Raw genomic sequence first — 27,664 nt, 5'->3', positions numbered from 1 at the left:
ACCAAAAACTCAAAAATTTACTGTTTTTGAGAAAAATTGAAATTTCGGTTTTTACCATTAACATGTACTTTATTAGATCGAAAATTTTGCATAATTTTTTTGTTAATAAAGATGGAGCTTTCATTTAAAAACTTTTGAGTACTCCTTGTGAAGAGGCATTTTGTACGTAATTACCAAAAACTAAAAAATTTACGGTTTTTGAGAAAAATTTAAATTTCGTTTTTTTACCATTAACATGTACTTTATTAGATCGAAAATTTTGCATAACTTTTTTGTTAATAAAGGTAGAGCTTTTATTTAAAAACTGTCGAGTACTCCTTGTGAAGGGGCATTTTGTACATAATTATCAAAAACTCAAAAATTTACTGTTTTTGAGAAAAATCGAAATTTCGGTTTTTACCATTAACATGTACTTTATTAGATCGAAAATTTTGCATAACTTTTTTGTTATTAAAGGTTTTTAATAAACATTAGGATTTTAAGGCATATTTTTCAAGGAATAAAAATAAGATTGTTTAATATTAATTTGAAATTTAAAATTTCTCGAAGGGTGAAAGACTAGGGTTTTAAGAACTTAAGATTAACTTAAAAATGAATAATTAAAGCGTCCAGATTTTCTAGGGTTAAAAGGTACAAATTTTAAAGTTTTAAGATAAATTTCAAGATTTTGATTAATAATTTTAACGTTTTTTAACTATTAATTTAAAATTTCAAATGCTAAAGATAAATTTCAAAAATATTTTTCTATACAAGATAAAGATTATTGATTAGATTTTAACCTTTCAAGCTTCTAAATTTATGAAAGTTAAAGCATTAAAATTTTAAAGTTTTAAGGAAAATTTAAAGATTTTTTTATATCAATTTTAACGTTTTTTTTTGATTATTTATTTAAGGTTTTTAGGGAATTAAGATCAATTATAAGAAATTTGTTTAGAGCATCTAAATTATTTAACCATCCAAAAATCTTGATCTTTTAAATAAACATTTTCAAATTAATCCTTAAACCTTAAAATTTAATTGGATGATTAAAAAGCATTAAAATTATTAAATAAAATCTTGAAATTCTAAAATAGTAATTTCGCAACTTGATCTTAAAATCTTGAAATCCTAGTCCAAAAATATTAAAGCTGGTGACAAATATTAAAAATCTTGAAATTTATTGTCAATCCTTAAATCTTCAGGTTTAAAAAATCTTAACTCTTAAAGTATACATTTTAAATTTTATGTTAATATTTTGAACGTTGAACCTTAAAAAAATTAAGTTTAAAATGAATTTTGAAAATCTAAATATGTTCTTTAGAAATAATCTTTAAAATCCTAATGTCAAATCATTTAAAATCTTAAAATTTATTTTAAAGAATCCTAATCATTGCCTATATTAAATGTTAGGATTTTTAAAACTTAACTTGAATTGTTAAAATCTCAATTTTCTAACCATAAGAAATGCTAGTGCTAAAGTGGAATTTTCTCCTAAACCCTTGAAAATCTTAAGTCAAAAGTCCTAATCTAAAATGTTTAAAATTAAAGATATTCAATTCTTCCTTGGAAATTCAAATCATTTAAACACCTTAATGAAAAACCTTAAACTTCTTCTCAAATCCTTGACAAATCTCGATGTTAAAAAACTCCCTAACGTTAAAAAATTTTGAATTTTAGGACAAATATTAAGAATCTTGAAATTTATCCTTAATCACTTAGATATATCTAACTTAATATTTAAAAATCCTAACGTTTAAATCATATATTTTAAAATTGATTTTAAAACATGAAAATTTTAAATGTATACCTAAGTTTAAATTAAATTTAAATTTTTCTTTAAAAATAATGCCTTAAACTCCTAATCCTTAAACATAAAATTTATTTTAATTATTCTTCAAAGGTTGAAATTTGTTTAAATACAACCTAAATTCTTGAAAGGTCCTAACCTTGAAAATTCTAGGGTCTAATATGAAAAATTAAAATTTTAAATTTTCTCATAAATCCTTTATTCCTTAAACAGTTAAAATCTTTATTTTTCAAAATTTTAAAATGTTAGTTAAATTCTTAATATTTTAACGTTAAATTATAATTGTTATGTTAAATATATTCCCGAAAGATTAATCATTTAATCACCTAGAGTAAAAATAAGCCTTCCCTTATATCCTTAAAATTTGATTATTAATATCTTGTATCTGAACTTGAACTCTTAAAATCTTAATTGAATAAAGACCTTTGAGTTTAAAAATCGTTAAAATTAATATAAAAAAACCTTGATATTTCAAGACTTATTAAACTATCTTAAATCCTTGAAATCCTAATCTAGTAGATAAAAAATCTTAAAAATAATCATATAGCAAATCTTGAAATTTATCTTAAAAATTTGAAATCCCTATTCTCCTAACCCTGGAACATGTGAACGCTTTAATTATTCATTTCTAAGTTGACATTAAAATCCCAATTTTCTAACTTTGGAAAAACTTTAAATGAATATTAAAAATATTGAATTTTTCTTAAAAACTTAAAATCACAAGCTCCTATCCTAAAAAATCCTAACGCTTAAGTCAATAATTTTTTAGTTGATATTAAAATCTTGAAATCCTAGTTTTCTAACATCAAAAAAACTTAAAATAATTTAGTTCTTCTTTAAACTTAATCTACAGTATAAAAGGACCAAATCTAAAGAAGGCATTCGAGAGTGTCAACCCTTTAAACTAAATTGTGGGTTATCAAGTGTGGTGAAATCTGCATGTTTATCAAAATTTTAGTGTAATAAGTTATATTTTTAAATATAATTTATTACATTTAAATCCAAGAAAAAAAACTAGGATAATCGTCTCCATTTAAGTTATGCATCTGATATTGGCACAGTCTTTCTAAACTAAAGAAACCGATCAGGAAGCCCTACTATAAATAGTTCTATTAATAGATAGAGGCACTTCCAAGGGTCTGGCAATTTGAAATGTGCGATAAGGCGAACGTGTTGCGTGAAATTTATCTTAAACAGGCGAACTTTTCGATTATTACGGGTGGGGCCCAAGAAGGGTGAACATCGAAAAAAAGGTCATGGATTTTTTTTTATAAGAAACCAGTAGTTGTGGAAGTTAAATATTTTTAGGGTTTAAGCATTTTTATCCATCCAGTCATTTTATGTACATTCTCTTACACGATATTCAACCTTTTGTATCCAAAAAAAAGAGAGCTTAAAAAAGCTCTTCGTTAGCCAATTTCCCGATTCCGTTGTATCAATATCCCGATAAAAGCACACAGAGTGTTCCCCTGACCAATTTGGATAAATTGGATTAACGAATGGCAAAGGAAAACAAGGGCGGTTTGAAATCCCGGGAATTTGTTTGCGATTTGATACATTTCCCTCCTCGATTTTTCTTTATTCTTACGTAAACACGTAGGAAGAACGAATCGCTTTGTTTGATTTTTCTGCTTGCTTATATTTATTTTTGTATGAGCGTAGGTACTAAATAACGTTGTTGTTGTTATTATTGTTTGATGAGAAAATCAAACTTTCCGAATTTTATTAACGGGGGCGGAAAAAGGCTCGACTTTCGATCCGCTCGTCGTCGTAAATTGGGAAAGTTTTTGAGGAAAAAATTGGGAAAATGAGCGAAGGATAATGGCCAACTGTTACGTGTGTTATTAAAGGGAAATTATTGGTGGTTTAGCAGTTTTGTTAGTTTTACTGATTTAGGAAAAAAAAGCAAAAGTTATATGTTTTTTTTTTATAATTGGAGAAATAAGGCCAATAAGTCACGAATGGTATTTTTTTTGTCCGGTAATTATATAAGGTATAAAAAAACAGCCCAGTTCCTTAAATTTTTATTGCATGTGGCAACTTTTCATATTTAGCCGAATTTTTAAATTTTCTTCAAAGAATCAGAATTAAAATTTGAAATTTTCGTAATTTTCAGCCAATTTTTGAGCAAAACTAAGAATGGTAAATATCCTAAAATCTTAGTCAAAAATCACGTCTTTTTGATTTTTGTTTGATAGGTGTATGTAAATATTGACTAAATTATAATTAAGAAACTCTATTTTTAAGTTTTTGCAAATTTTGGCCAAAAACTGTCTATACAGGGTGGTATAGTTCAAACGTCATTAATTTTAATTCATGATAGAGAATTGAAAAAGAAACAGACTTTCATTATAAAATTTTTCTCACAAATGTTTAATAACAAAGATACAGAGTGTTAAAGTTAAGAATAATTATTCGTTTATTTATTATAACTTTTAAACTACTTGCTCAATTTTAATTAAATTTCGCATGCAGGTTACTGTAGTGAATTATCAATTACTGATGAAGCCAGTTTAAAAAAAAATTGCCAGTGGCGTAGCATACGGCGAGACTTGGTTATTTTTGGTCTCAAATCTGCGAGGTGATCATATATTTTTTTATAAGAAGTCAACTGTTAGATTCTCCATTTAATTTGGAAAAAAAAGTTATTCCTGCAAAATTATGATTTAAAGCACTGTTTTTAAAATATAATAGTTTAATTGTACAGAAACGCCAGTTAAAATGCTGCAAAAACTAAAAAAAAAGGAAAAGTCCATACATCTATAACTAACTATACACATTTGCACAATTTATTAAATGATATGAATACAAGTTTTAATAGACGGGCATATTAATTTTTTTACATATGAAACCACGATCTAATTAAATTAATTTTAAAACCTACGATTTTAATTCCAATTTTGATCCAATTTCAAATTAAAATTGTAATTTTTTTTTTAATTTCTTTAACTTAATTTGGAATCATATGACATTTGAGGTACTAATGGAGCTACAGTTTTGTTAGCTCTATGCAATGTACTCATAGTATTTATTACACTTTTGGTTTTATGTGGATAAATAGGAAGAGTCTTAGAGGTATCATTTCCTTAGAGTATAAAATTTTTGGTATAAAATTGCCTTATTAACCTTATTCTTCAGAAAATTACTAGAAAAATAAAATTTCGCATTTTAACGGAGCCTTTTCCAGGCATCTGGATTGAATTTATAGGCCTTCGACTTACGCTTAATTTAAAAATGACTAGTTTCCAAATTTTTAAAAAAATTCAGGTTATTTCTTTATTATTATTTTGTATATTGTACTTTACCTTAAATATATTAATGACGTCATATTTATCTTATTCTTCGTCTATGAATCCATCAGTTTATTCATCTGATTTCTTTTTATTGCATGTGGCAACTTTTCATTATTGGCCGGATTTTCAAATTTTCTTCAAAAAATCATAAAAAATGCAATTTTAATCATCAAAACAGCGGTAAAATTTGAAATTTTCGTAATTTCTAGCCAATTATTGAGCAATACTGAAAATGATAGATAGACTGAAATTTTAGTCAAAAATCGCGTCTTTTTGACCATATTTTGATTCTTTTTTGATTGGTGCATGAAAATATTGACTAAATTATAATTAGGAAACTCTTTTAAGCTTTTTTTTATTTTTTGCAAATTTTGGCCAAAAACTGTCTAAAACTCTAAATATATAGTCAAAAAAATAATGCTTTTCTTAACGGTCTTTTGATCTATGATCTATTTTCAAGAAGTTTAATAAAGAATAATCGTCATTAATAAGCGTATTTATCCATGAGGATAGGAAAAGATTGATAAGGATAAATTTGGTAAATTTACTTCTATTAAAAATATAGAATTTCACCCTTTCACTATGTACTAAAAATGCTAATTGGTTGATTTAAAATTCTCTTGTGTCCAGATTTTTTGGCCTATAGACTTTTTAAATGTTTTTTTAATTTTTCTTAAGGTTTGTTGTTTACAATTCCTTAATGATTAAATGCTAAAAAAAGATGAAATAGAATATGTTAAATAATAAACATAAAAACAATGATTTTTTCGAAAATTGGAAAAATCCAAGCCTCAGAACCCTTTTCCAGTCATTTCGAATTCAGCTCAACTTGAAAATGATATATTCTAAAATTTTCGAGAAATTCAATTTTTTTGAATGTTTGAAAATGGGTCTGGAAGAAAATGAGAAAAACTGTACCTTTGAAAATTTTGTTAAAGATGAACAAGCAAACAAAATTTCGATTTTTTTTGCTTCCTTACCAGTTTTATAAGTTTGAAAAAGCAAAATTTCGTGATTTTTGCAAAGATTGTCATGACAGGAAAAAACAAGAAATTTTCCAATTTTGGTGAGAATTGTACTGCCTGGAAATATGAGAAATATCGTGATTTAAGTTTTGAAATTTTTATATCTAGAAAAAACAAGGAATTTTCTAATTTTGGTGAATCCTGTATCACCACGAAACGTTTTGATTTTCGTATTTTAACGAATATTCATCGCTGGATTTTTTTTTTCAAAATTCTTAAATTATTGTCGTTTTTTCAGTTATATAGCATCATGTCAAGAGATGATCTTTGACTATATTTTAAATTTTATTGACCGGTATATGCAAATTTTGACCAAAATATAAATAAAAAACTGTTTTTAATTTTCAGTCAATTTTTGGCCAAAAACTGGTAATTTTAGTCAGAAAATAGTAATATTTTAGTCAAAAGTATGTGCTATTATGAATTTGTTTGACAAGTATATGCAAGTTTCGATCAAAATTTAATCATCAAAAAATTTTCCAATTTTGAGTGAGAATTGTACTGCCTGGAAATATGAGAAAATTTGTGATTTAAGTGAAAATTTGTTTGCCTGGAAAAAACAAGGAATTTCCTAATTTTGGTGAGGACTGCATGTACTAGAAAATTTTTGAATTTCGTATTTTGATTAATATTCAACGCTGGATTTTTTTTTCAGGATTCTTAAATTTTTGTCGTTTTCCGATTATTTCGCATCATGCCAATACATGCTATTTGTTTATATTTTTAATTTTATTGACCGGTATATGCAAATTTTAAAAGTATGTGCTATTATGAATTTGTTTCACCAAAATATAAATAAAAGACTGTTTTAATTTTCAGTCAATTTTTGGCCAAGAACTGGTAATTTTAGTCACAAAATATTAATATTTTAGTCAAAAGTATGTGCTATTATAAATTTGTTTGACAAGTATATGCAAGTTTTGACCAAAATTTAATCATCAAGAAATTTTCCAATTTTGAGTGAGAATTGTACTGTCTGGAAATATGAGAAATTTCGTGATTTAAGTGAAAATATGTGTGTGTGCCTGGAAAAAACAAAGAATTTCCTAATTTTGGTGAATAGCTATGGCTTAGAAAATTTTTGGATTTCTTATTTTGATGAATATTCAACGCTGGATTTTGATTCAGATTTCTCAAAACTATTGTCTTTCCAGTTATATCGCATAATGCCAAGAGATGCTTTTTGTTTGTATTTTTAATTTTATTGACCGGTATATGCAAATTTTTCCAAAATATAAATAGAAACTGTTTTTAATTTTCAGTCAATTGTTGGCCAAAAACTGGTAATTTTAGTCAGCAAATAGTAATATTTTAGTCAAAAAGTATGCGCTATTATGAATTTGTTTGACTAGTATAGACAAATTTTAATCAAAATTTAATTAAAACACTGTTTAAAAATTCAATTATTATTTTTTTAATTTGCTTATAAATTTTGACTAAAAGTGATAAATATTAGTCATAAAATAGCAATGTATCATTCCAAAATTACTTTCTTCTGTCTTTTTACTGTCTTTCTGACCAAGTTTTTTTTTTTGGCTAGTACATGCAAATTTCAGAGAAATTATATTCAAGAAATTACTTCAAGACTTTATTTTTTATTTCTTTTTCTTGTTTTTACTAAAAAAATCCAATAACTGGTATAAAATTTTGCAAAATTCACGTTAAAATAGAGAAAATATTGAATAATCAAAGACAAGTAATTTTCTCCAAATATATAAAAAATGTGGTAAATAATAATAATAATCTAATAAATGTCTGAATTTTACATCGGAAAGTTAGGCAAATTAATTAAAAAAATTTAAGTTTCCAAGCATTTTTTGATACTAATAAATTTTTTCAAAAATTTACAATTTTGTAATATGATTTTTTAATTTTAATTCATTTTCTAGAAAAAATACTGGAAATATTATGTTTTACACAAAAGTGAAATAGAGAAATCCGCATTAAAGAAAAATAGGATTTGAATAAGTTTCCGATGCTGAGGGTGAAAATATAGAAAAACTCCAAACAAGAAATAATATTTTAAAAAAAATTAATTAATAATTCTTAAAAAATTATTTATTTATTCCAGGCAGTTGAGGAAAAAAATTATTATTTCAATTAAAAAACGCAACAAATAAATATAAATTATTAAGAAGAGACGAAAAATCACTATAAATTGTCATGATAATGCCCTGGAACAGAACTAAAACTCGCCTGGAAAATGCAAAAGTGATTTATTTACTTCAGGCAGTTGAGGAAAAAATAAAAATCCATTTTTTCTTCGACTTTCTTGTTTTTCTCAAGAAATTCAAATTATTTATTAGAAAAAATTAAAGTGTGAATTTTTCAAAAAAAAAACAGCTTATTAGCACCTTACACGCACATTTTCTAACGTAAAAAAATACCCAAAAAACTATTTATTCCAAAATATTAAAACGCTTGCCAAAATATTTGTGTCGTCCTACAACTCGGTGACAAACTCGGGATATCAAAGTCTATTTTTATACTTGGTGGTTTAATTATAAAACTTAACTTCAATGGGAGGACGTTCGAGCATTTCACTACGGGGACACATTAAAAATTTCAAAAAAAAAAAATGCAAATTACAAAAGTTACTTAGCATTATTAAAAAGTTTTAGTATACAATATATAGGGGACTTTTATTCCATTATACTTTTACCACTAAAAAACTACATTAAAATGCATATGTTTGTATCCAGACTGTAAAGAAAAAGTGATTTTATTAGGCGAGACAGCGTACTCAGCACTTTTTCCGGCTTACTGTCTGGCACGTTTGATTTATTACTCGATCCAGAGCCACAGTAATAAATCAAGTCGCATTACCTGCTTTAAAATCATCTTTTTACTATTCCCCGGTATATTAATATTGACCCAATCTTGGAACACTCCCAGTACATCAAAAATATCCCGAAAACAAATTCAACAGCTGTCGCCTCATTTAGTAGTATTCGAAAGTGGCGACAAACGTGTTGATTTTATTTTTTTTTTGAAAAAAATCAAGTGACGTAGTCAGGTACGTCGTGGAGTGTAAACAAAAAAAAAATCGCGCCAAAAAGGTGATTTAGTGAAGTTATGTGACGCATTTAAAGAAAAAATACAAATAAATTCCAGTGACATAATGTTCAGGAGGAAAAATGACGATTTCGCTGCTTTCGAGCAGAGGGTGCTAAGACGCAGGCGTGGTTGGACTGTTGTTATTGGATCGGATATCCAGAAGGGGTGAGGAAATTATACTTCTGAGTTTAAATTGTTAAATCCCACTTCTGATTTTCTCTGGAAGTATATCTATAGTTGCAAAACCTTTTTAAATCTAAAAAGTCTAAAATTCCATAAAAAATCATGGAAATTTAGGCAAAAATTAATTAAAATCTCGATAAATGTGCACACTTTAAGTTAGTATTTAGAACTTAAGAAATAGTGCTGGACAAAATTTATAATAAATTTAATGCAGGAAGATTATTTATGAACTTGAAGAAATGCATAATTTAAATGGATATGACACACTTATATTTAATGCGGTTTAAAATTTGACCTCAGCATCCTAATAAGCATGATTAACTTTTGCATAATTATTTATAATTTATTATTGCATAATTCAAATGAACATGATTGCCCTTTATTTATATTATACAGTTTTCGCTCACGAAGGCACTATTTATTTATTTATTTATTTAAAAAGAAATTGCATACGTTTATGAAACTGTTTGCTATTTATTTTATAAATTCAAGTTAAAATAACAATTAATAAATAAGATATTTATACCAATAAAAACTCCGACGGTGGTAAACAACAGATGCCACTTAACATTCGTCCATATAGAACAACAAATAAAACATAATATAAATCAATTAATTTTGCCAATTTAACTAGCCGCTAAAAATAAAATAAAAAATAATTTATTAAAATTACTAAAATATAGTTTACGTTGCGGTCGTATTTATGGCGCCTTTTAATAACTTATTAAGTTTATGCGATGATGAGAGTACAACCAATTAGCTCATTATTAGCAGTTGTGTATCGTATGGAAGTAAGTGGCCAAATTAATGCTCTTACAGGTTAAAAGGATCAGAAAAAACAGTTTAATTAGGCCAAAACTTATTGGCCAGATTTCAAGTTAGGCAACTAATGATCTATATAATATCATAAGAGGGTCATTATATGGTAAATTTAGATTAAAACAAATAAATAGTAAGCTTTATTTTAACCTAAAATAACCATATCCTATGATTGAATAATGGCCATAATATTTGAGTTATCACTTATTTTAAAAAAAAATAGTAAATGGCAGTTTAATTTCAATTATTGGCTCAAAATTAAAATTTAATTTGATGATATTTAGGGCAAAATTGAAATTGCTCCCTTTGATAAGAGCTAATATTTGAAAAATAAGTTTTTTATGTATAAATGTTCTCGAGAAAATGTTGATTTTCATATTTTCCCAGTTTTCCCTGGAACCTGGAAGAAAATTGGTGTTTCTGCTTTTACATTGGATTTTATAGCAGGGTGACTAAAGAAATCTGCAATATTTTTTGCTCTAAATTGCATAATAAAGGAGCTATGAGGGATTTTTTGAAAACTGATCTATTTTTGAGAAAATTAAAATTTTTAGCAAAAATATCAAAATTAATTTTTTTTATTTTATCACCCAGGGTGCAATAAGCTTTTTAAAACATCCTTATAAAATTTTTTTCATAATGATGACACAAGCAATTTTTAAAAATACTTTTTCTCAATTTACTTTAATTTAAAAAAAATAGATTGAGTAGCAAATGCTTGCTAAAGAAGGAAATTGTGTTAGAATTTGTAAAATCTAGTTATGTCAGAATTGTGAAAAATCGATTTTAGAAGGAAGAATGCACATTTGAAAAATCGATTTTTGGGAAAAATTGATATTTGCTGAAAAATTCTCTAAAAAGTGGCTTCAATTTTCTTTTGAAAATATCATGAGACTGAGAGAAAAATTGGCTTATAAGAGAAAAAAAAATAAATTATGACTAAAATTACATGCTGCTACTATTTTGTCTTTAATTTGAGTCAAAAAGGCTAATTTTGACTCAGAAACTTTAAAAAATCGTAGGTTTATGACCTACGTAGTTGAGCCTTAATATAATTTTTTTTAAGCAAATAAGTCAATTTTCACCTCAATAAACTGTCATTTAAACTTACTTTTGACTGAAATAATGACACATAATTTACAAATAATGAGACATATTTAAGCCATAATTTGAATTAATTTAAAAATATAAAAAACAATTTTTTAACTTATTTTCCTACTTTATAACTAGAGTATTGGGGCCCAAAAATAACCTAAATTAAAAAAATAATCATAACCCGTAAAAAGTGGCTATAAAAAAGTTATTTTTGCTACTTTTTAACCCCTTAAATTCGTTTCTTATTAAAATCAAGTACTTGCTATAAATTAAATATTTTTATTCCATTTTTCCTATTTTACGTCTAAATGTACATCCTGAATATAACTGGCTATGCTTTGGCTTTAATATGGCTTATTTTAAAAATATTTCTGATACTTAATAACTAAAATTATAGCAACATTATGGCAACAAATAAATTTATTTTGAGTCAAAAACTTGGTCGAGTTTAATTAATTTGTTTTTTTATAAGAAACGTTTAATTAATGGCATTTTACTGTCCATCAAAGTATGCCAATTTACTATTAATAAAAAGCCGGCTTATAATCGGATGTATGACAAATATTTGCTTCAAGAAAAGCCCTTATTTCCCAATAAAAGAAAATTCATACTGATACCGCCACCTAATGGCGATTTTCCAAAGCCGTCGACCGAAAGCTCGGCTTTCCCGAGAAGCTTTCTCTAGCAAAAATGGCGGGAATATTGCAGTAGTTTTACTGCGAACAACTAGATGGCCAATTAATCGTTTATTTTCTTAAATAATTTATTAAAAAAAATTTATTTGGTTTTATTGGTTTCCAGTCCGTTTTGGTCCATTTCCAAATCGGAGAGCAAATCGGTCCTAAAGTTATCCGACAAGTATTCGGCCGCCCTGGTTGGTATATACCTGAAAACATACAAATCAATAAATAAAATACATTAAATATTAACAAACCGCGTACATTTCCTTAATACTACCGAAGATATCCACAAATTTGTCTAGCCTCACGTGAGTTTTATTAAGGGTTTGTGCCTGGAAAATTTCCTCGCACACTTTTTCAGCTTTTAACATTTTTAACAATGATGGATGGGTAATTTCCACATATTTACATAAACCGGTGTCCACCATATAAGGGTAGATGGTGGTAAAATGTACGTTATTATTAGGAATCCGCCTAAAAAAAATTAATAAATAAAAACATTCCAGGGACATTTCGGAGGAAGTTTCGACCCTCCTCAAGTGTATTTTAAATTGAATCATATAAAGCAAACATATATTCAACCATCCTTATCTATTTATCAAAAATAAACCGAGATAACGCTATCAAATCGCTTATTACTCATAACCTTAATATTATTGGGTAATATTACGAATTCTTACCTGTATTCTTCCTGTAACCCTTCCATAAGCCCTCTGATGGCAAACTTGGAAGCACTATAAGGGACCAAGTTCATAAGCCCTAATCTACCAGCCATTGAAGATAACGCGACGATATGCCCCTTATTGTTCTTCTTCATTGCAGGTAAAAATGCTTGGATGGTCTGAAAATAGCAGTAGTAAAGACCGTTAAGTTAGCGAGAAGGAGAGTTTTACCCAGAAGTGTCCCATTAAGTTAGTGTCCACTATTTTCCTGATTTCCTGCTCGGTGTGATCCAGGAACGAGTGGTGGGGCATTATGCCTGCGTTGTTTATTAATATCGTCACATCGCCGACTTGTTCTCGCACTTGTTGGGCCGTTTGCATTACGTTTTCTCTGTTTGATACATCTACTCTGAAAGAGAAAGAAGATGATGATGGTGATTAAAATATTAAAGAAGAAGACTTGCTTTCTCTCTCAGACTCGCTTAGCAAAAACAAGAACCTGAGCAGAAAATATATGAGGACAGACAAAGAACATTTAAATAGAAGTTAAGTTTGATTATTTAAGAAGTAAGTGAGTGCGAAGAAAAACAGAGAGAAAAGTATAATAAATTTCAAATATAACATCATGTAAAAGAGTGAAATGACCAAGAAGGAAAAAAATAAGGACATAAGAGAAACGGCAAGAATTAGGATGAAATAAATAAAGAAGGGAATCTTTTAAAACCTCTTGAAGTAATGTAAAGAAGAGAGACGATGAAATAGGAAGAATTGACATCAGACGAAGAGACATTTAAACAAGAAATAAAAAAAGAAACTTGATAAGAAGCCGACGTGAAAAAAGAGAAAAAGGAAAAAAATACGTTCAAAAAAAAACTTGAAGGAATTTTAAGAAACTCAATGGAGAAAAGAGAAAAAGATAAGCTATAAACAACAGAAGAGTAAAAGATAGAAGATTTTTAAAGCCTTTCAGGATTAAACTTTATTTTTTTTTTACATAGCATTAGAAACCAGGAAATTAAATAACGAAGACTAACGATAACTACGATAAGTAACTGTAATGAGTTTGAGAGAGAAAGAGCTGATTAATCCAGAAAAAAAATATTGATTTTAGAAGATTCTGGAAAAAATAGTAAGAATCAAAAAAAATTGAGGAGAAACAATCCAACATGAAGAAGGATTAAAAAGAAAGACTAAATAAAAAAAGAAGGGAGATAATTCCAAGACAAGAAGAGAAAAAGAGAGATGATGAACTAAGAACAACCACAAAAAGAGGCGAAAGAAAAGAAAGGGAATACTTTCGAAGACAACTTAAATGAATTTTAGGAGACACAATGAAAAGAGAAAAAAAATAACTATGGGAAACAGAAGAGTAAAAGATAGAAAAATTTTATGGCGTACAAGAGGCTAGAAATGGATAAAGAGCTGGAAAAATAATTCCTGGAAGAAATCCAGGAAAGCCTCCAAGAGACTTCAATTTTTTCTGTTCAAAGGAAAATTAATAAAAAATACAACTAAAGAAATGAACGCATAATAAGAGACTGTAATGAGTCTAAGAGAGATGATGAATCAAAAATTTTAAGAAGATTTTCGAAAAAATAATTTAATGCTCTTTTATTTTCATTTATCCTAAAATTGCTTGAATCCAGAAAACCCAGGATTGGGACTTCATGCTCTTAAGGAAGACTTTCCAGTATTTATAACTTACTTACAGCTATATACTTTAAAAGAAGATGAAGATGATGATAATGATGGTGAATATAGTCAAAAAGATGAAGAATACCATTCCCTCTTCCTCAGATTCACTCAGAAAAAAGAAACAAAAAGAAGAAAGGAATGAAGATGAATGAAAAAGAAAGTGCAAAGAACATTGACATTAAATAATGATATAAAATATAATAAACTTTAATTAGTCCAACCAAAATATCGTGAAAAATAGTGAAATGGCCAAGAACAATCACAAGAAAAAAAATAAGGATAGCAAGAAAAAGGATATTTGTTAAGGTCTTTCGATGTATTATGAGGAAGAAAGATGATAAAGAACAGACATCAGATAAAGAAGTAAAGCGATGACAGAAAAGAAAATATTGCAAAAGACTTTCGATTTAAAAATTTAACTACAACAAAAAGGAGAATAAAAAAAATATATTTTCGAAGACAACTTAAAGAAATTTTAAGAAACTAAAGAAAGAAACTAGAAAGAGAATAGGAGAACTGAGGAGTAAAAGATTTTTTAAATATGAAAGAGGTACTCTCTCCAGAAATGGATAAAGAGAGAGAAAAAGAGTTCCTGGAAGAAACCTTGCATAGAAGTTTTTTCTAGGAAAACCTGGAAGAAAACTTTAACTTTTTCTGGATAATATTTGAGACCAGAAAAATCACAAAAGAAAACAACTAAGAAAATGAAAGCATCTATTGCCTGTAATGAGTCTAAGAGAGAGCTAAATAATCAAGGTAGAAAGTTTTGATTTTAACAGGATCCTGAAAAAAAATTAGTGAGAAAGAAACTACTTATGTGAAATCTCTTTTATCCTCATTTACCCTGCCTAAATCCAGAAAACTCAGACCTGGAAAAGCAAGGATCCTTGACTGAGGCCATTATGCTTTCTTAAGAAAGATTTTCCAGAATATGGAACTTACTTATAACCATATACATTGGGATATCCAAGCTGTTTAATTTCCTCGACAGTTTTATTGTTAAGTTCCTCGGTCCTGTTCCAACAGACCACAGTGGCTCCCTCTTTGGCATATTTTATTGCCAATAGTCTTCCTATACCTCGACCGGTGCCAGTGATCTAAAATTATTAAATTAAATTAAATATCAATCAATCAATCAATCAATGCTTTATTGTCAAGAAATTGTTACAATTTGTAGACAAAGCTGTAAAACAAAAAAGATACAAAAATATAAACAAAACACAATTAAAGAAAAGAAAAACAAAACAAAATTAAAAAAAAAATAAATAAATAGAATAGAATATCTACAATATATACAGATTAATACAATTTAAAAATTGTATGTAGTCAAAAATATTATAAAAAAAATCATTAAAAAATCTCTATGATAAAAAAAAATTTAAAAAATGTTTAAAAAAGTAAAAAATTATAAAAAATACTAAAATAACTACACAAAGCAGTATACCTAAACATGTACAGATAGTAAAAATACATAATCAGCTAGTGCGAAATTTCAAATCAATAATTACAAAAAAAATCGTTAACTGTGTAAAAAGCTCTCTCCAGTAAGAATGCTTTTAATGCTTTACGAAATGCAAAAAAAGATGTGATGGATTTAATTTTCAATGGCAGATGATTGTGCATTTTTTTTGCATTATATAATATGCAACTTTTGACCAACTTTGAATGGTGGGTAGGCAGTTATAGATCATGTTTCTTGTTTCTAAGTGGATAACTATTGGAAGGCCTATCAGATGCTGAACCGTGTTTGCGTATTAGACAAACGGACTCAAATATGAATAAAGATGGAAGAGTTAATATATAAAATTTTTTGAAGAAATGCTGGCAATGACTTCTACATTTAAGTCTCAGTGTATAACGTAAAGCTTTCTTTTGTAGTCTAAAAATACGGTCAAATTGAGTTGCACTACATGCACCCCAGAATGGAAGGGCGTATCGAAGGTGCGATTCAAAAAGGGCAAAATAAACTGTTCTACAAGTAGACAGGCTAAGCTCCTTAGAAATTGATCTTAACGCAAAATAAGCGGAACTTAATTTTCTTGATAAAGAGTCAATATTTGTGTCCCATTTTAACGAGTTGTCAACAGTTAAAAACTTTAAACAGCCCTAAAAACTTTACAGAATCAACTTCGTCAATTGTTGCGTTACCAAGTACAAAAGATCGCAAGGTATTTTGATAGGACAACATTTTAGTTTTGGAAATGTTGAGATAAAGGAGATTAAAGTCGCACCATGATTTGATAGTAGTTAAATCACTTGATACTGTTCTATGAAGTGTAGAAATATCCGGATTACTCCAGGTAAAACTAGTATCATCAGCAAATAGACAGACTTTACCGTTAATATTTAGATTTAGATATTAACGGATGAAATCTAAATCTAAATATTAACGGATTGGAAATAAATTAGGAATTTTACTTAAAGTCTATAGTACTTACCAGTACGATTTCTCCTTTGACCGATTTCGGTTCTTTTTTGGTGAATTTGTTGATCAATGCCTCGAAGTAGAAGTATGGTAAGAGTATGAAAAAGAAGAACAATAATTTAAGGATGCAGTTGACTGCATCTAGTATAAGCTCTTTGGTGTCCCTAGAAGTGAAGTCTTTTAATCAAATTATGAATTTTTCATTTTTTTTAATACGTACATTTTTTTCGTGTGTCTAGCCGATACTTGTTAACGCGAGTATGATTCGAGGACCAATTATCATTGACTTTTAATCAATCCAAATAATAAGGAAAGATAAAGTTAACTTTTAAGATAAAAAATTATTCATAAGGAATTATAATAAATGAACGTTGTCTTGATTAAAATAATCTTAAGCCTCGGCTTATATAACTTAAAAAAAATTGTAGATAAAATATATAAAGGTTTTAGAGCTCAACCAGGAAACCACGTTTAGAACATAAAATAAATTTATACGAAGAATGTAAAATGAAATTAAAAGAATACATATAAAAGCCTTTTAACCCATAAACCATTCTTAAAATGTAACCCTCTAATCTAAGTATAATTCTATATATATTCTATCTTTTACATTTCCTCTAACAGAAATGTAAAAGATAGAATATATCGTAACGTCTAATTATGTAATAAATACAAGTAATTTTAGATGATTGTAAATAATAGAAATAGAATTAGGTGATGCTTATTTTCCATACTTAGCCAATATTTTATTTAATTTTTTTTTATTAGGATATTGAAGTAACTAGCCTAGTACCAACGTCTTAATCTTGAATAAGAGCACACCTTGACCCAAAGAAATAAAAAAATTTATAATTTTATGACCGTTCAACTATGGAAAAATATTTGAGCCATTATTTGATTTTTTTAAGCAATAAATCTAAAATTTTAGGTAAAAAAATAATCATTTAAAATTATGTCCAAAAAGCTGATTTTGAGCCAAAAATCAAGAAAAATAGGTAGTTTTATAACCTTTTAAATATGGCTAAAGAATTTAAGTCATAATTTGGTTTTTTTAAGCAATAAAGTTAAAATTTTAGGTCAAAAAATACTTATTTAAAATTAGGTTCAAAAAGCTGATTTTCAGCCAAAAATTAAGAAAAATTCATAGTTTTATAACCTTTTAAATATGGCCCAGGGATTTAAGTCATAAATTTTTTTAAGCAGAAAAGCTGAAATTTTAGGTCAGTAAATGGTCATATAAAATTATGTCAAAAAAGCTGATTTTGAGCTAATTTTGAGCTAAAAATTAAGAAAAAATCATTAAGAAAATTAAGAAATCTCTTTTCAAATATGGCCAAAGAATTTAGATTTTTCTAAATAGAAAAGCTCAAATTTTATATCAGTAAATAATCATTTAAAATTATATCCAAAGAACTGATTTTGGCCCAAGAATTTAAGTCATAATTTGATTTTCTTTAAGCAATAAAGCTAGAATTTTAGGTCAGTGAATAATTATTTAAAATTATGTAAAAAAAGCTGATATTGGGCCAAAAATTAAGAAAAAATCATAGTTTTATCACCTTTTAAATATGGCCAAAGGATTTAAGACATAATTTGATTTTCTTTAAGCAATAAAAAGTGAAGGTGTTTCAAGTGCTGTCGGTATGGTCATTTACTGAAAAAGTGTAAAGAAAATAATGTGTGTGCAAAGTGTAGTGGACCCCATGGTGTTAAAGAATGTAATGTAAGTAGCGTTAACTGTATCAACTGCGTAGTATCTAATGAAAAGTATGGTCTTAGGCTAAACGTCAATCACGCTTCTTGGGATGTAACTAGTTGCGATTCCTATAAGCGAATTGAAGAGTTACAAAAGCATAAATATATTAAGTAGCAATTAGACCTAAATATTGCACTTAACACCAACGTTGTTTATTTTAATTGCCAAGGTTATCTAAACAACAAAGATAACATTATTTTACTAGTAAAGACTGGAGGCCTAAGATCTTGCTTTTGAGTGAGACTCACGTAACACCGGTTATTAAGCCATGTGAGTTGATTATTGATGGGTACAATTTGGAGCAATGCACTAGTAACAACAGTAGAACAGATTCAGGTCTTGGCCCTTATTAGAAACCATATTAGATATAAGGTGGGGTCTGTATTGTCTATTGATGATTATGTCTGGTTGTTGTCTTTTGAGCTATCTACGGGTGGAGGTAAATATTTGTGCTTTGTTTTGTACCATTCGCCTCAGAAACAAGATGCCAAATTTATAGAGTTTTTTGGGGAATATTTAGAGCAAGTTAGTGGATTTAATGGCACCAACATTATTCTTGGGGATTTTAATTTTGATTTATTAAAAAACAGTCTTTATAGTAACAAATTATTGAGTATCATTAATACCAATGGGTTTAATCAAATAATTAAGACTATTATTTAATTTCAAATGACAAATCTCTTTCGCATAAAGTCCATCAAACTCCTAAAATTAGTGACCATTCTATTATATCAATTTCTATAGATCAATCAAAGGAACAGCCTATGGATATAGTAAATTATACTAGTACAAACTATAGACCTGTTTCCCTGATCCCAGTAATCTCGAAAAGTGTTGAGTGACTGCTTACTCTACGCATACTTTGAATGCAAGTCTATTTTTATTGCAATTTGGATTCTAGGAAAGCAGGTTAACTACAGAAGCCGTGGAAATGCTTTGTGATTATACAGTCAGGACTTTGAGGAGAAATCTTTTGTGGTCAATTTTTTGTGATCTTTTCAAAATCTTTGATGTATTTCATTGCATTTCACTGAAGAGGTGTCTCTATAGGAGATTTGTAGTAACTAAATCGAGGAAACAACAATCAGATGTTGTACTTGGAGGCTAATATTATTTTTCTATTCACTTTTCTTATAAGATGTCATACTGGATCTATTCATCTATCGGTAAATTTCTTCTGACATATGAAGATATCCTTCGAGTGGCCGTAGAGAAAAAAACTCGGATAAAACTGAATTTCTATCTAGTTGCAATGCCTCGTATGCCTAAGCATCGCAAGATTTATGAGAACGGTTCCAACTAGAGTTCTTGAGACTCTAGTCGAGCCTCTTCGATACAATTTGAGATTATGAGGTCTACGTACACATTTTTAGTTTATTTTTCATTTATGTTTTTATTGAATGTAGCTTTTTGCTAAATAAAGATATTATTTATTATTTACATCAAAAAAACTTATTTTAGCCCAAGAATTTAAGTCATAATTAGGTTTTCTTTAAGCAATAAATCTAAAATATTAGGTCAGTAAATAATCATTTAAAATTATGTCAAAAAAACTGATTTTGAGCTAAAAACTCAGAAAAATTCATTTTAGTTTTATCACCTTTTAAATATGGCCAAAGAATTAAGGTCATAATTTCATTTCTTTTAAGCAATAAAACTAAAATTATAGGTCACTAAATAATCATTTAAAATTATGTCCAAAAAGCTGATTTTAACCCAAAAATTCGTACTTTGATTTTTTTTTAAGCAAAAAAGCTCACATTTTAAGTCAGTAAATCGCAATTCAAACTTTCTTTGGACTACAAAAAATAATGTGTCATATTTTAGCCACAGTTTTAATTAATCTAGAAATAATCATTTTATGACAACCCATAAAAGAGCAATTTTTTAGACTTATTTCGGTACCTTATAACTAGAGTTATTTCACTATTTTCTACCAAAAAATCACAAATATTCACCCAAAAATAATTAACCTAAAAATATTAAAAAATTGCTATGAGTTCTATTATTTTAATTAATAAATTTGAAATATAGCCAATTAGTGATCATTAAAAAAGATAAATCCTAAGCTACTTACTTCAGGAGCTTAAACTACCTGAAATCCCATTTCAACTGCCTGGAAAATGGAAAAAAATTATCTCAACTGCCTGGAAAACATTAAATAACTATTCCAGGCATTTGAAACACCTTAAAAACGACCTAAATTACTTGGAAAATTTTGAACAATAACTCTAACTATTTAACCGTAAAGAAACAAGTATAAAAACACTGTTATAACATTTTAGGCTCAAATCAGTCATCCAGTCATTCATGTGAAGTCAGTCTTTATTAATATATATGAGTTTTTTATAGTAACTAGATAGGGGGAATTTTTAATGTCATTTAAATCATATTTAAGCAACATTTAGTATTTTTATTTTATATAAATAAACAATTTAGTTAACGTTTGCCATGTAAAATTGTTTGCTGATGATACGGTTGTAAAGGATATTATAATAAAATGCAGAAAATTATCATTAAATTTACTTTTTAAACTGGTTATGTCTTAATAAATTAAAAAAATGCGATTTTAACCAAGAATTTTAAAATATTTATATCGCCAGTATCGTCCAATAATGGCCATGATTGTAATTAATTTAAAAAATTAATTATAATCAGTAAAAAGTGACCAATAATAAGCTATTTTTGCTACTTTGTTAGCCCAAGGTTCTTTACTTATTAGAACCAAGTACTCGACAGAAATTTAAATATTTTTACCCTACTTCTTCTAAAGTTACATCCAGTAAATACCGTATATAACTGCTTATCTTTTGGCTATAATAAACTTATGTTAAGTTAAAGCTTCGTTTAAATTTCATCCTTCTTTTTTCAAATAAAAGCTTAATTTATGGCAATTTACTGACCATATATATATGCTAAATTCAACTTCTAAGTGCCAAATATTTGTTACAAAAAAATCTTTTATTTTCCCAATAAAAGAAAATTCATACTGATACCGCCAGCTATTGGCGATTTTCCATACTTCCGCCCAAAAGCTTGGTTTTCCCAAGGAGGTTTCTCGACAAACAAAAATGGCGGGAATATTGCAGTAGTTTTACTGCGAACAACTAGATGGCGAACCAATCTTAATAATCGTTTATTTTTTAAATAATTTATAAAAAAAATTATTTAGTTTTGTTGGTTTCCAGTCCGTTTTTGTCGGTCTCCAAATCGGAGAGCAAATCGGTCTTAAAGTTATCCGATAAGTAATCGCCTGCCCTGGTCGGTATATACCTGAAAACATACAAATAAATAAATAAAATACATTAAAAATTAATAAATCGCATACATTTCCTTCAAACTACCCAATATTTCCACCAATTTGTCCAACCTCACGTGCGTTTTGTTAAGGGTTTGTGCCAAGAAAACTTCCTCGCACACATACTCGGGTTTTAACATTGAGGTCAATGATGGATGGGTAATTTCCACGTTTTTACATAAACCGGTGTCCACCATATAAGGGTAGATCGTGGTGAAATGTACATGATTATTAGGAATCCGCCTTAAAAAAAAATAATAAAAACATTCCAGGGACTAATAATATTATTTCAAAGTGTTGACCCTCCTCAAGTGTATTTTAAATTGAATCATATAAAGCAAAACATATATGCAACTAACCTTATCTATTTAGCAAAAATAAACCAAGATAACCTTATCAAGTGACTTATTACTGATAACCTTATTATTATTCGCTGATATTATAAATTCTTACCTGAATTCTTCCTGCAACCCTTCCATAAGCCCCCTGACGGCAAATTTGGAAGCATTATAAGGAACCAGGTTAATTAGCCCTAATCTACCGGCCATTGAGGATAACGCGACGATATGCCCTTTATTATTCTTCTTCATTGCGGGTAAAAATGCTTGGATGGTCTGAAAATAGCAGTAGTAAAGACCGTTAAGTTAATGAAAAGAAGAGTTTTACCCAGAAGTTTCCCATTATGTTAACGTCCATTATTTTCCTGATTTCCTGCTCGGTGTGATCCAGGAACGAGTGGTGGGGCATTACGCCTGCGTTGTTTATTAATATCGTCACGTCGCCGACTTGATCGCGCACCTTTTGGGCCGTTTGCATTACGTTTTCTCTGTTTGATACATCTACCCTAAAAGAGAAAGAAGATAATGAAAATAGTGTAGATGAAGATGATGATAGTAATGCATTCATTGATGATGATTATGATGTTAAAGAAGAACACTCGCTTTCTCTCTCCCTTAGGAAAAAAAAACATTAAAGTGAGTAAGAAATAGATGTAAAGCACAAAAAGTAGAACAGGCAAAGAGAGAAAAATATAAAAAAATTTAATTAGTTCAAATATAACGTAATGAAAAAGAGTGAAATGATTAGTAAAAATCACAAAGAAAAAAATAAGGACAGGACAAAAACAGCAAGAAGTTGGACGCAAAATATTAAGAGATAGAGAGAGAAAAAGTAGGTTTTTGATGCCTCCTTCAAGTAATATGAAGAAGAGAGACAATGAAATAAGAAGAACTGGCATCAGACGAAGAGAAAGAATAAAAGAAGCGAAGAAGAGAAATGATGACGGGAAAGAAATCATTGAAAACAAAACATGACGAGAAACCAGCGTGAAGAAGAATCAATACGAAAAACTAGATAAAAGGAGAAAAAGGATAATTTTCAAGATGGTTTGTACCAATGTAAACAATGTGAAAAAGAGAGATGATCAAACAATGAAAAAGATAAAGATCAATCAAGAAAAAGAAAGACAACTCAAAGGAACTTGATAAAACACATTCAAAAGAGAAAGAGAACATCTATAAGCAATATGAAAGTGAAGATTAAAAAAAAAATAAATACAGATGAAGGAAAGTAAATTCTGGAAAAATTCTTGCAAAAAAGGTTCTTCCAGGAATGCCTGGAAGAAAGTTTCAATTTTTTCTAGATAATATTAGAAACCAAGAATATTAATAAAAAAGACTAATCAATAAATGAAGGCATCTCTTACTAATAAGCGACAGTAATGCAACTGAGAGAGAGAATTGATGATGAATCAAGAAAAAAAGTCGTAATTTTTCAAGATTCTGAAAAAAATAGTCAAGACAGAAAAGGAAATACTGAGCATGAAACTTTATAAGAAACCGACGTGAAGAAGAATTAGGAAGAGCAGATAAATAAAAGGAGAAAAAGAATAATTTCCAAGGCAATTTGTACCAGTGTAAAGAAAAGAGATGAGCAAGCAAAAAAAAGGAATTTTAAGAAATACAATGAAAAGAGAAAGAGAATAGATATCTAGTGATCTATATACCACAGAAGAGTAGAAGATAGAAGATTTTTGGGGCATACAAGAGGCTTAAAATAAATGAAGAGCTAGAAAAATAATTCCTAGAGAAAATCCAGGAAAGCCTAGAAAAAATTTCAATGTTTTCTGTTTATTAGGCATCATCAACCACGAAATTAATAAAAGAAACTACCAACGAAAGGAATGAACGCATCTCTTGCTAATACGTAACTGTAATGAGTCTGAGAGAGATGATGAACCAAAGAAGAAAAAATTGGTAAGAAAGAACTTGCTAATGCTCTTTTATTTTCATTTATCCTAAACTGCTTGAATCCAGAAAACCCAGGATTGGGACCTTATGCTCTTAAGGAAGACTCTCCAGTATTTATAACTTACATACAATTAAATATTTTAAAATAAGACGATGAAAATAATAAAGAAGATGAAGAATTTATTCTCTCTTTCTCAGATTCACTCAGAAAAAACAAACATTAAGGTTGGTAGAAAATAGATGAAAAGGAAGGAGTGAGTGAGTGCGAAGACCATTGACATTGTATAATAAGGCAAAGAAGGCTGCTAGAGAGAGAAAAATTTATTAAACTTCAGTCAGTCCAACCAAAACATCGTGAAAAAGAGTGAAATAAGCAAGAAAAGTCACAAGGAAAAAATTAGGACAGCAAGTAGAAGGTTAAAAAAAAATGTTTAAGTTCCCTGAATGTAGTAGGAGGAAGAGAGATAATAAAATAGTAAAAACTCACATCAGACAAAGAAGAAAATATTGCAAAGGAAACTCGATAAAAAAGCAATGTTGTCATAAAACAGGATGATAGGATAGATAAGAGAAGCAAGAGAATAATTTTTAAGATTAAGATTATTTAAAGCAATATGAAAAAGAGAGACAATAAAATAAGAAAAACCTAATAACCATAAAAAGGAGCAAAAAAAAGAAAGATAATACTTTCGAAGGTAACTTGAAGAAATTTTATGAAAATGAGAGAAAGAAAATAGCTATGAATAACAAAAGAATGAGATAAACAGAGAGAAAAGTGGTTCCTGGAAGAAATCTTGCACAAAAGGAAAGCCTGGAAGGAAACTTTAATTTTCCTAAATAGTATGAAAATCCAGGAAAATGAATCAAGAAGCCAACTGAAGAAATCAATATATCTCTTGCTAATAAGTGACTGTAATGCATATAAAACTAACCAAGTAGGAAAATGTTGTGAGACAAAGTAAGAAAGAAACTGCTAATGCTTTTTTTCTTTATTCGGCCCAATCTAGACCTGGAAAATCAAGGATTTCCTGGTAAAGGACCTCATACTTTTTTAAAGAAGATAATAATCCAGGATTTCTAACTTACTTATACCCATATACATTGGGATATCCAAGCTGCTTAATTTCCTCGATGGTTTTATTGTTAAGTTCCTCGTTCATGTCCCAACACACCACAGTGGCTCCCTCTTTGGCATATTTTTTTGCCAATAGTTTTCCTATGCCATGACCAGTGCCGGTGATCTACAATTATAAAATAAATTATCATAAATCACGAAGTTAACTTAAGTCGATTTACTTACCAGTACGATTTCTCCTTTGACCGATTTGGGTACTTTTTTGGTGAATTTGTTGATCAATGCCTCGAAGTAGAAGTATGGTAAGAGTACGAAAAAGAAGAATAAGAATTTAAGGATGCAGTTGATTCCATCCAGTAAAAGTTCTTTGGAGTCCCTGGAAGAGAAGTTTTTTAAAAAAATTATGACTCTTTTGTCAAATTACGTACATTTTTATCGTGTGTGTAACCGATACTTGTTAACGCGAGTACGATTCGAGGATCAATGAATGATAAAATATGGATCAAGTCAAATGATAAGGGAACATAAATTTAACTTTTAAGATAAGGAACTATTCATTAAAAATTATAATAAATAAACGTTGTTTTGATTCAAATAATCTTAAGCCTCGGCTTATATAACATTAAAAAAAATTGTAGATAAAATATATGCAGGTTTTATAGTGCAACCAGCCAAGCATGTTTAATAAATATATCATATTAACACAAGTATACACAGTGGAGGAGTACGTGATATGAAATTTAAAAAAATATCAAACCAGATGCTTTTTTAGATAGTTCTTATTATAATTCTGAATCAATAATAAAGACTTTTTATAAGCAATACTTCTAACCAACTATATTTCTCCATATTTGCGTTATAAGATTCCCTGTAACCTTATATTTTTAAAATCTATACTATAGGTTTCTAGATGTCTACTTATATAATATATAAAAGTAATTATAGATGATTATAAATAATAGAATAGAATAGAATTAGATGATGTAATTTTTCACATATTTACCCATATTTTTTTTCAGTAGCCAATGAGTTGTCAATATATAATATTTCATATCATTTCATCATATTACAATTTTCGAGCATGTATTTTTTTCACCGATTTTTTTTAAGATATATTAAAAAAAACGCCTACATCATAAAAACACCGGGTTATAATGAAAATCGAGCAAAACTAAGGGAATAAGAGCACTTTGGACATTCAGAAAAAGGCAATTTTTTTACCTCGTTTTTAAACCCGAAAATTGGGTCGAAAAATGCAACATCTCAGTTAATATAAAAGCTATAATCTTACGGATGGTTTTGTTGGATTCAGAAGGACGAAACTAAGACAAAACCGTTAAAATTATTTCGATATTACCATTAGAAGCCGAGATATCGACCTTCAAAGTTTGGGATTTTTCAGTTTGCGGGTATACCCCCCCGTATCGAATTTTTTTCACCAAAAATTGATTTTTTTTTAATTGAACTAACTATACAAACGGCTTATTCTCATCACCTGCATCACAAAAACACCGGGTTTTAACGAGATTCAAGCAAAACCAAGTAATTGAGAGCACTTTGAAAATTCGGAAAAAGGCCATTTTTTTACCTCGTTTTTAAGCCCAAAAATAGGCCTTAAAGATGCAAAATCTCTGCCTATAAGAGAGCTATGAATTGCAAATGGAAAAATTGATTTTATATTGAAATTATCTTTAATTATTATAAATATTGATTTAGTGCTCAGTATGTTACGTACTCTCATTGCTTTACAAGCGATGTCGCTGTGCGCCTATTCCTGACTTAATGGCGAAGGAGCCTTTTATAAGTTTCCATTTAAATTTAGGCAAATGAGCATTAAATACCGAGAGTGATCTTCAAACTGTTTTATTTTGTAACAGATTATTTAATTTAATAAAAAATGACGCTCATATAAAAACTCTTCATATAAAAAATAACAACATGATGTGCGTCACCCAAGAACAAACAAACAAACCGTTGTTATTCCAGACAGTTTCCAGATTTTCCTTAGGGATAACAACGACACGCGTGACGTCAGTCAATAACAGTTGCACGCTCTAGCCTCCATATATACATACACACACATATCCAGGCCAATAATGCCCGGGAAATAATTATTATTGCGGTTAAATAAACACTCTGTTATTGTTCTCCTACGATAACACAAAGGCAAATTAGATTTTAAATTAAACGGTAACATTTTGTATTTTTATTGTTAGTTTTCCTCGCGTATTGGGAAAGTTACGGTTTCCAGGATTGTAGATTTTTAATAGAAATATATAGGGTGGTTATAATATAACTTGAAAGGGTTATTTTGTAGGCTCTTCTTTCTCCTATTAAAATTTTAATTAACGCATTTTTTTTTCAGGTAAGTTTCTTCAGTATTTAAGCATGGAAGCACGTAAGTAAATAATTTTTTATTATCATTTTTTTTTATTAAACAAGGCAGCATATTTTTGTATTTTTCTATATTATCAAAAGCAGTTTTTGGTTATACGGCACTATACCAAAAACAAACTTTACACCCTATTAACCCTATTTAGTGCATTTCCGATTCATCCCTTTACAC

The 27,664-nt window shown here is 28.4% G+C and overlaps 3 protein-coding genes across 7 annotated transcripts in view; 1 reads left to right on the top strand and 2 right to left on the bottom strand.

Moving 5' to 3' along the window:
- Window positions 1–27,664, top strand: part of LOC126746405 (cAMP-specific 3',5'-cyclic phosphodiesterase) — a 415,679-nt gene that overhangs the window by 116,330 nt on the left and 271,685 nt on the right. Inside the window, exon 1 of one of the 5 annotated variants that reach the window (XM_050454653.1) lies at window positions 9,064–9,326. The exons of the other annotated variants lie outside the window; for them this stretch is intronic. Within the exon in view, the coding sequence (XP_050310610.1) occupies window positions 9,226–9,326 (101 nt within the window). The 5' untranslated portion in view covers window positions 9,064–9,225. Of the gene's footprint in view, window positions 1–9,063; window positions 9,327–27,664 lie in introns of those variants that run through there. 5 annotated transcript variants of the gene reach the window in all.
- LOC126746408 (short-chain dehydrogenase/reductase family 16C member 6-like) lies at window positions 11,992–17,100 on the bottom strand. The gene is made up of 7 exons (XM_050454662.1): window positions 16,941–17,100; window positions 16,734–16,884; window positions 15,238–15,392; window positions 12,832–13,009; window positions 12,619–12,779; window positions 12,200–12,412; window positions 11,992–12,144 (listed from the first exon to the last, which is right to left on the bottom strand). Coding segments are annotated over exons 1-7 (969 nt in total). The 5' UTR covers window positions 16,943–17,100; the 3' UTR covers window positions 11,992–12,035.
- LOC126746407 (short-chain dehydrogenase/reductase family 16C member 6-like) lies at window positions 21,597–25,691 on the bottom strand. Its single transcript, XM_050454661.1, has 7 exons — window positions 25,527–25,691; window positions 25,324–25,474; window positions 25,110–25,264; window positions 22,441–22,618; window positions 22,228–22,388; window positions 21,805–22,017; window positions 21,597–21,749 (listed from the first exon to the last, which is right to left on the bottom strand). Coding segments are annotated over exons 1-7 (969 nt in total). The 5' UTR covers window positions 25,529–25,691; the 3' UTR covers window positions 21,597–21,640.

This window comes from Anthonomus grandis, chromosome 17 (genome assembly GCF_022605725.1).
Source record: "Anthonomus grandis grandis chromosome 17, icAntGran1.3, whole genome shotgun sequence".
In the NCBI taxonomy this organism is placed as follows: domain Eukaryota; kingdom Metazoa; phylum Arthropoda; class Insecta; order Coleoptera; family Curculionidae; genus Anthonomus; species Anthonomus grandis.
The sequence above is the reverse complement of the archived record's forward strand: the minus strand, read 5'-3'. Positions and strand labels throughout refer to the sequence as shown.

What these genes read in the sequence shown, in the direction of transcription:
- LOC126746407 (XM_050454661.1), bottom strand. An exon ending in ACATAATGGGAAACTTCTGG is followed by an intron (nt 22,389 to 22,440) that starts GTAAAACTCTTC and finishes TGCTATTTTCAG; the next exon opens with ACCATCCAAGCATTTTTACC. An exon ending in TTGGGTAGTTTGAAGGAAAT is followed by an intron (nt 21,750 to 21,804) that starts GTATGCGATTTA and finishes GTATGTTTTCAG; the next exon opens with GTATATACCGACCAGGGCAG.
- LOC126746408 (XM_050454662.1), bottom strand. An exon ending in CCCAATGTATATGGTTATAA is followed by an intron (nt 13,010 to 15,237) that starts GTAAGTTCCATA and finishes TTTCTCTTTCAG; the next exon opens with AGTAGATGTATCAAACAGAG. An exon ending in TTCGGTAGTATTAAGGAAAT is followed by an intron (nt 12,145 to 12,199) that starts GTACGCGGTTTG and finishes GTATGTTTTCAG; the next exon opens with GTATATACCAACCAGGGCGG.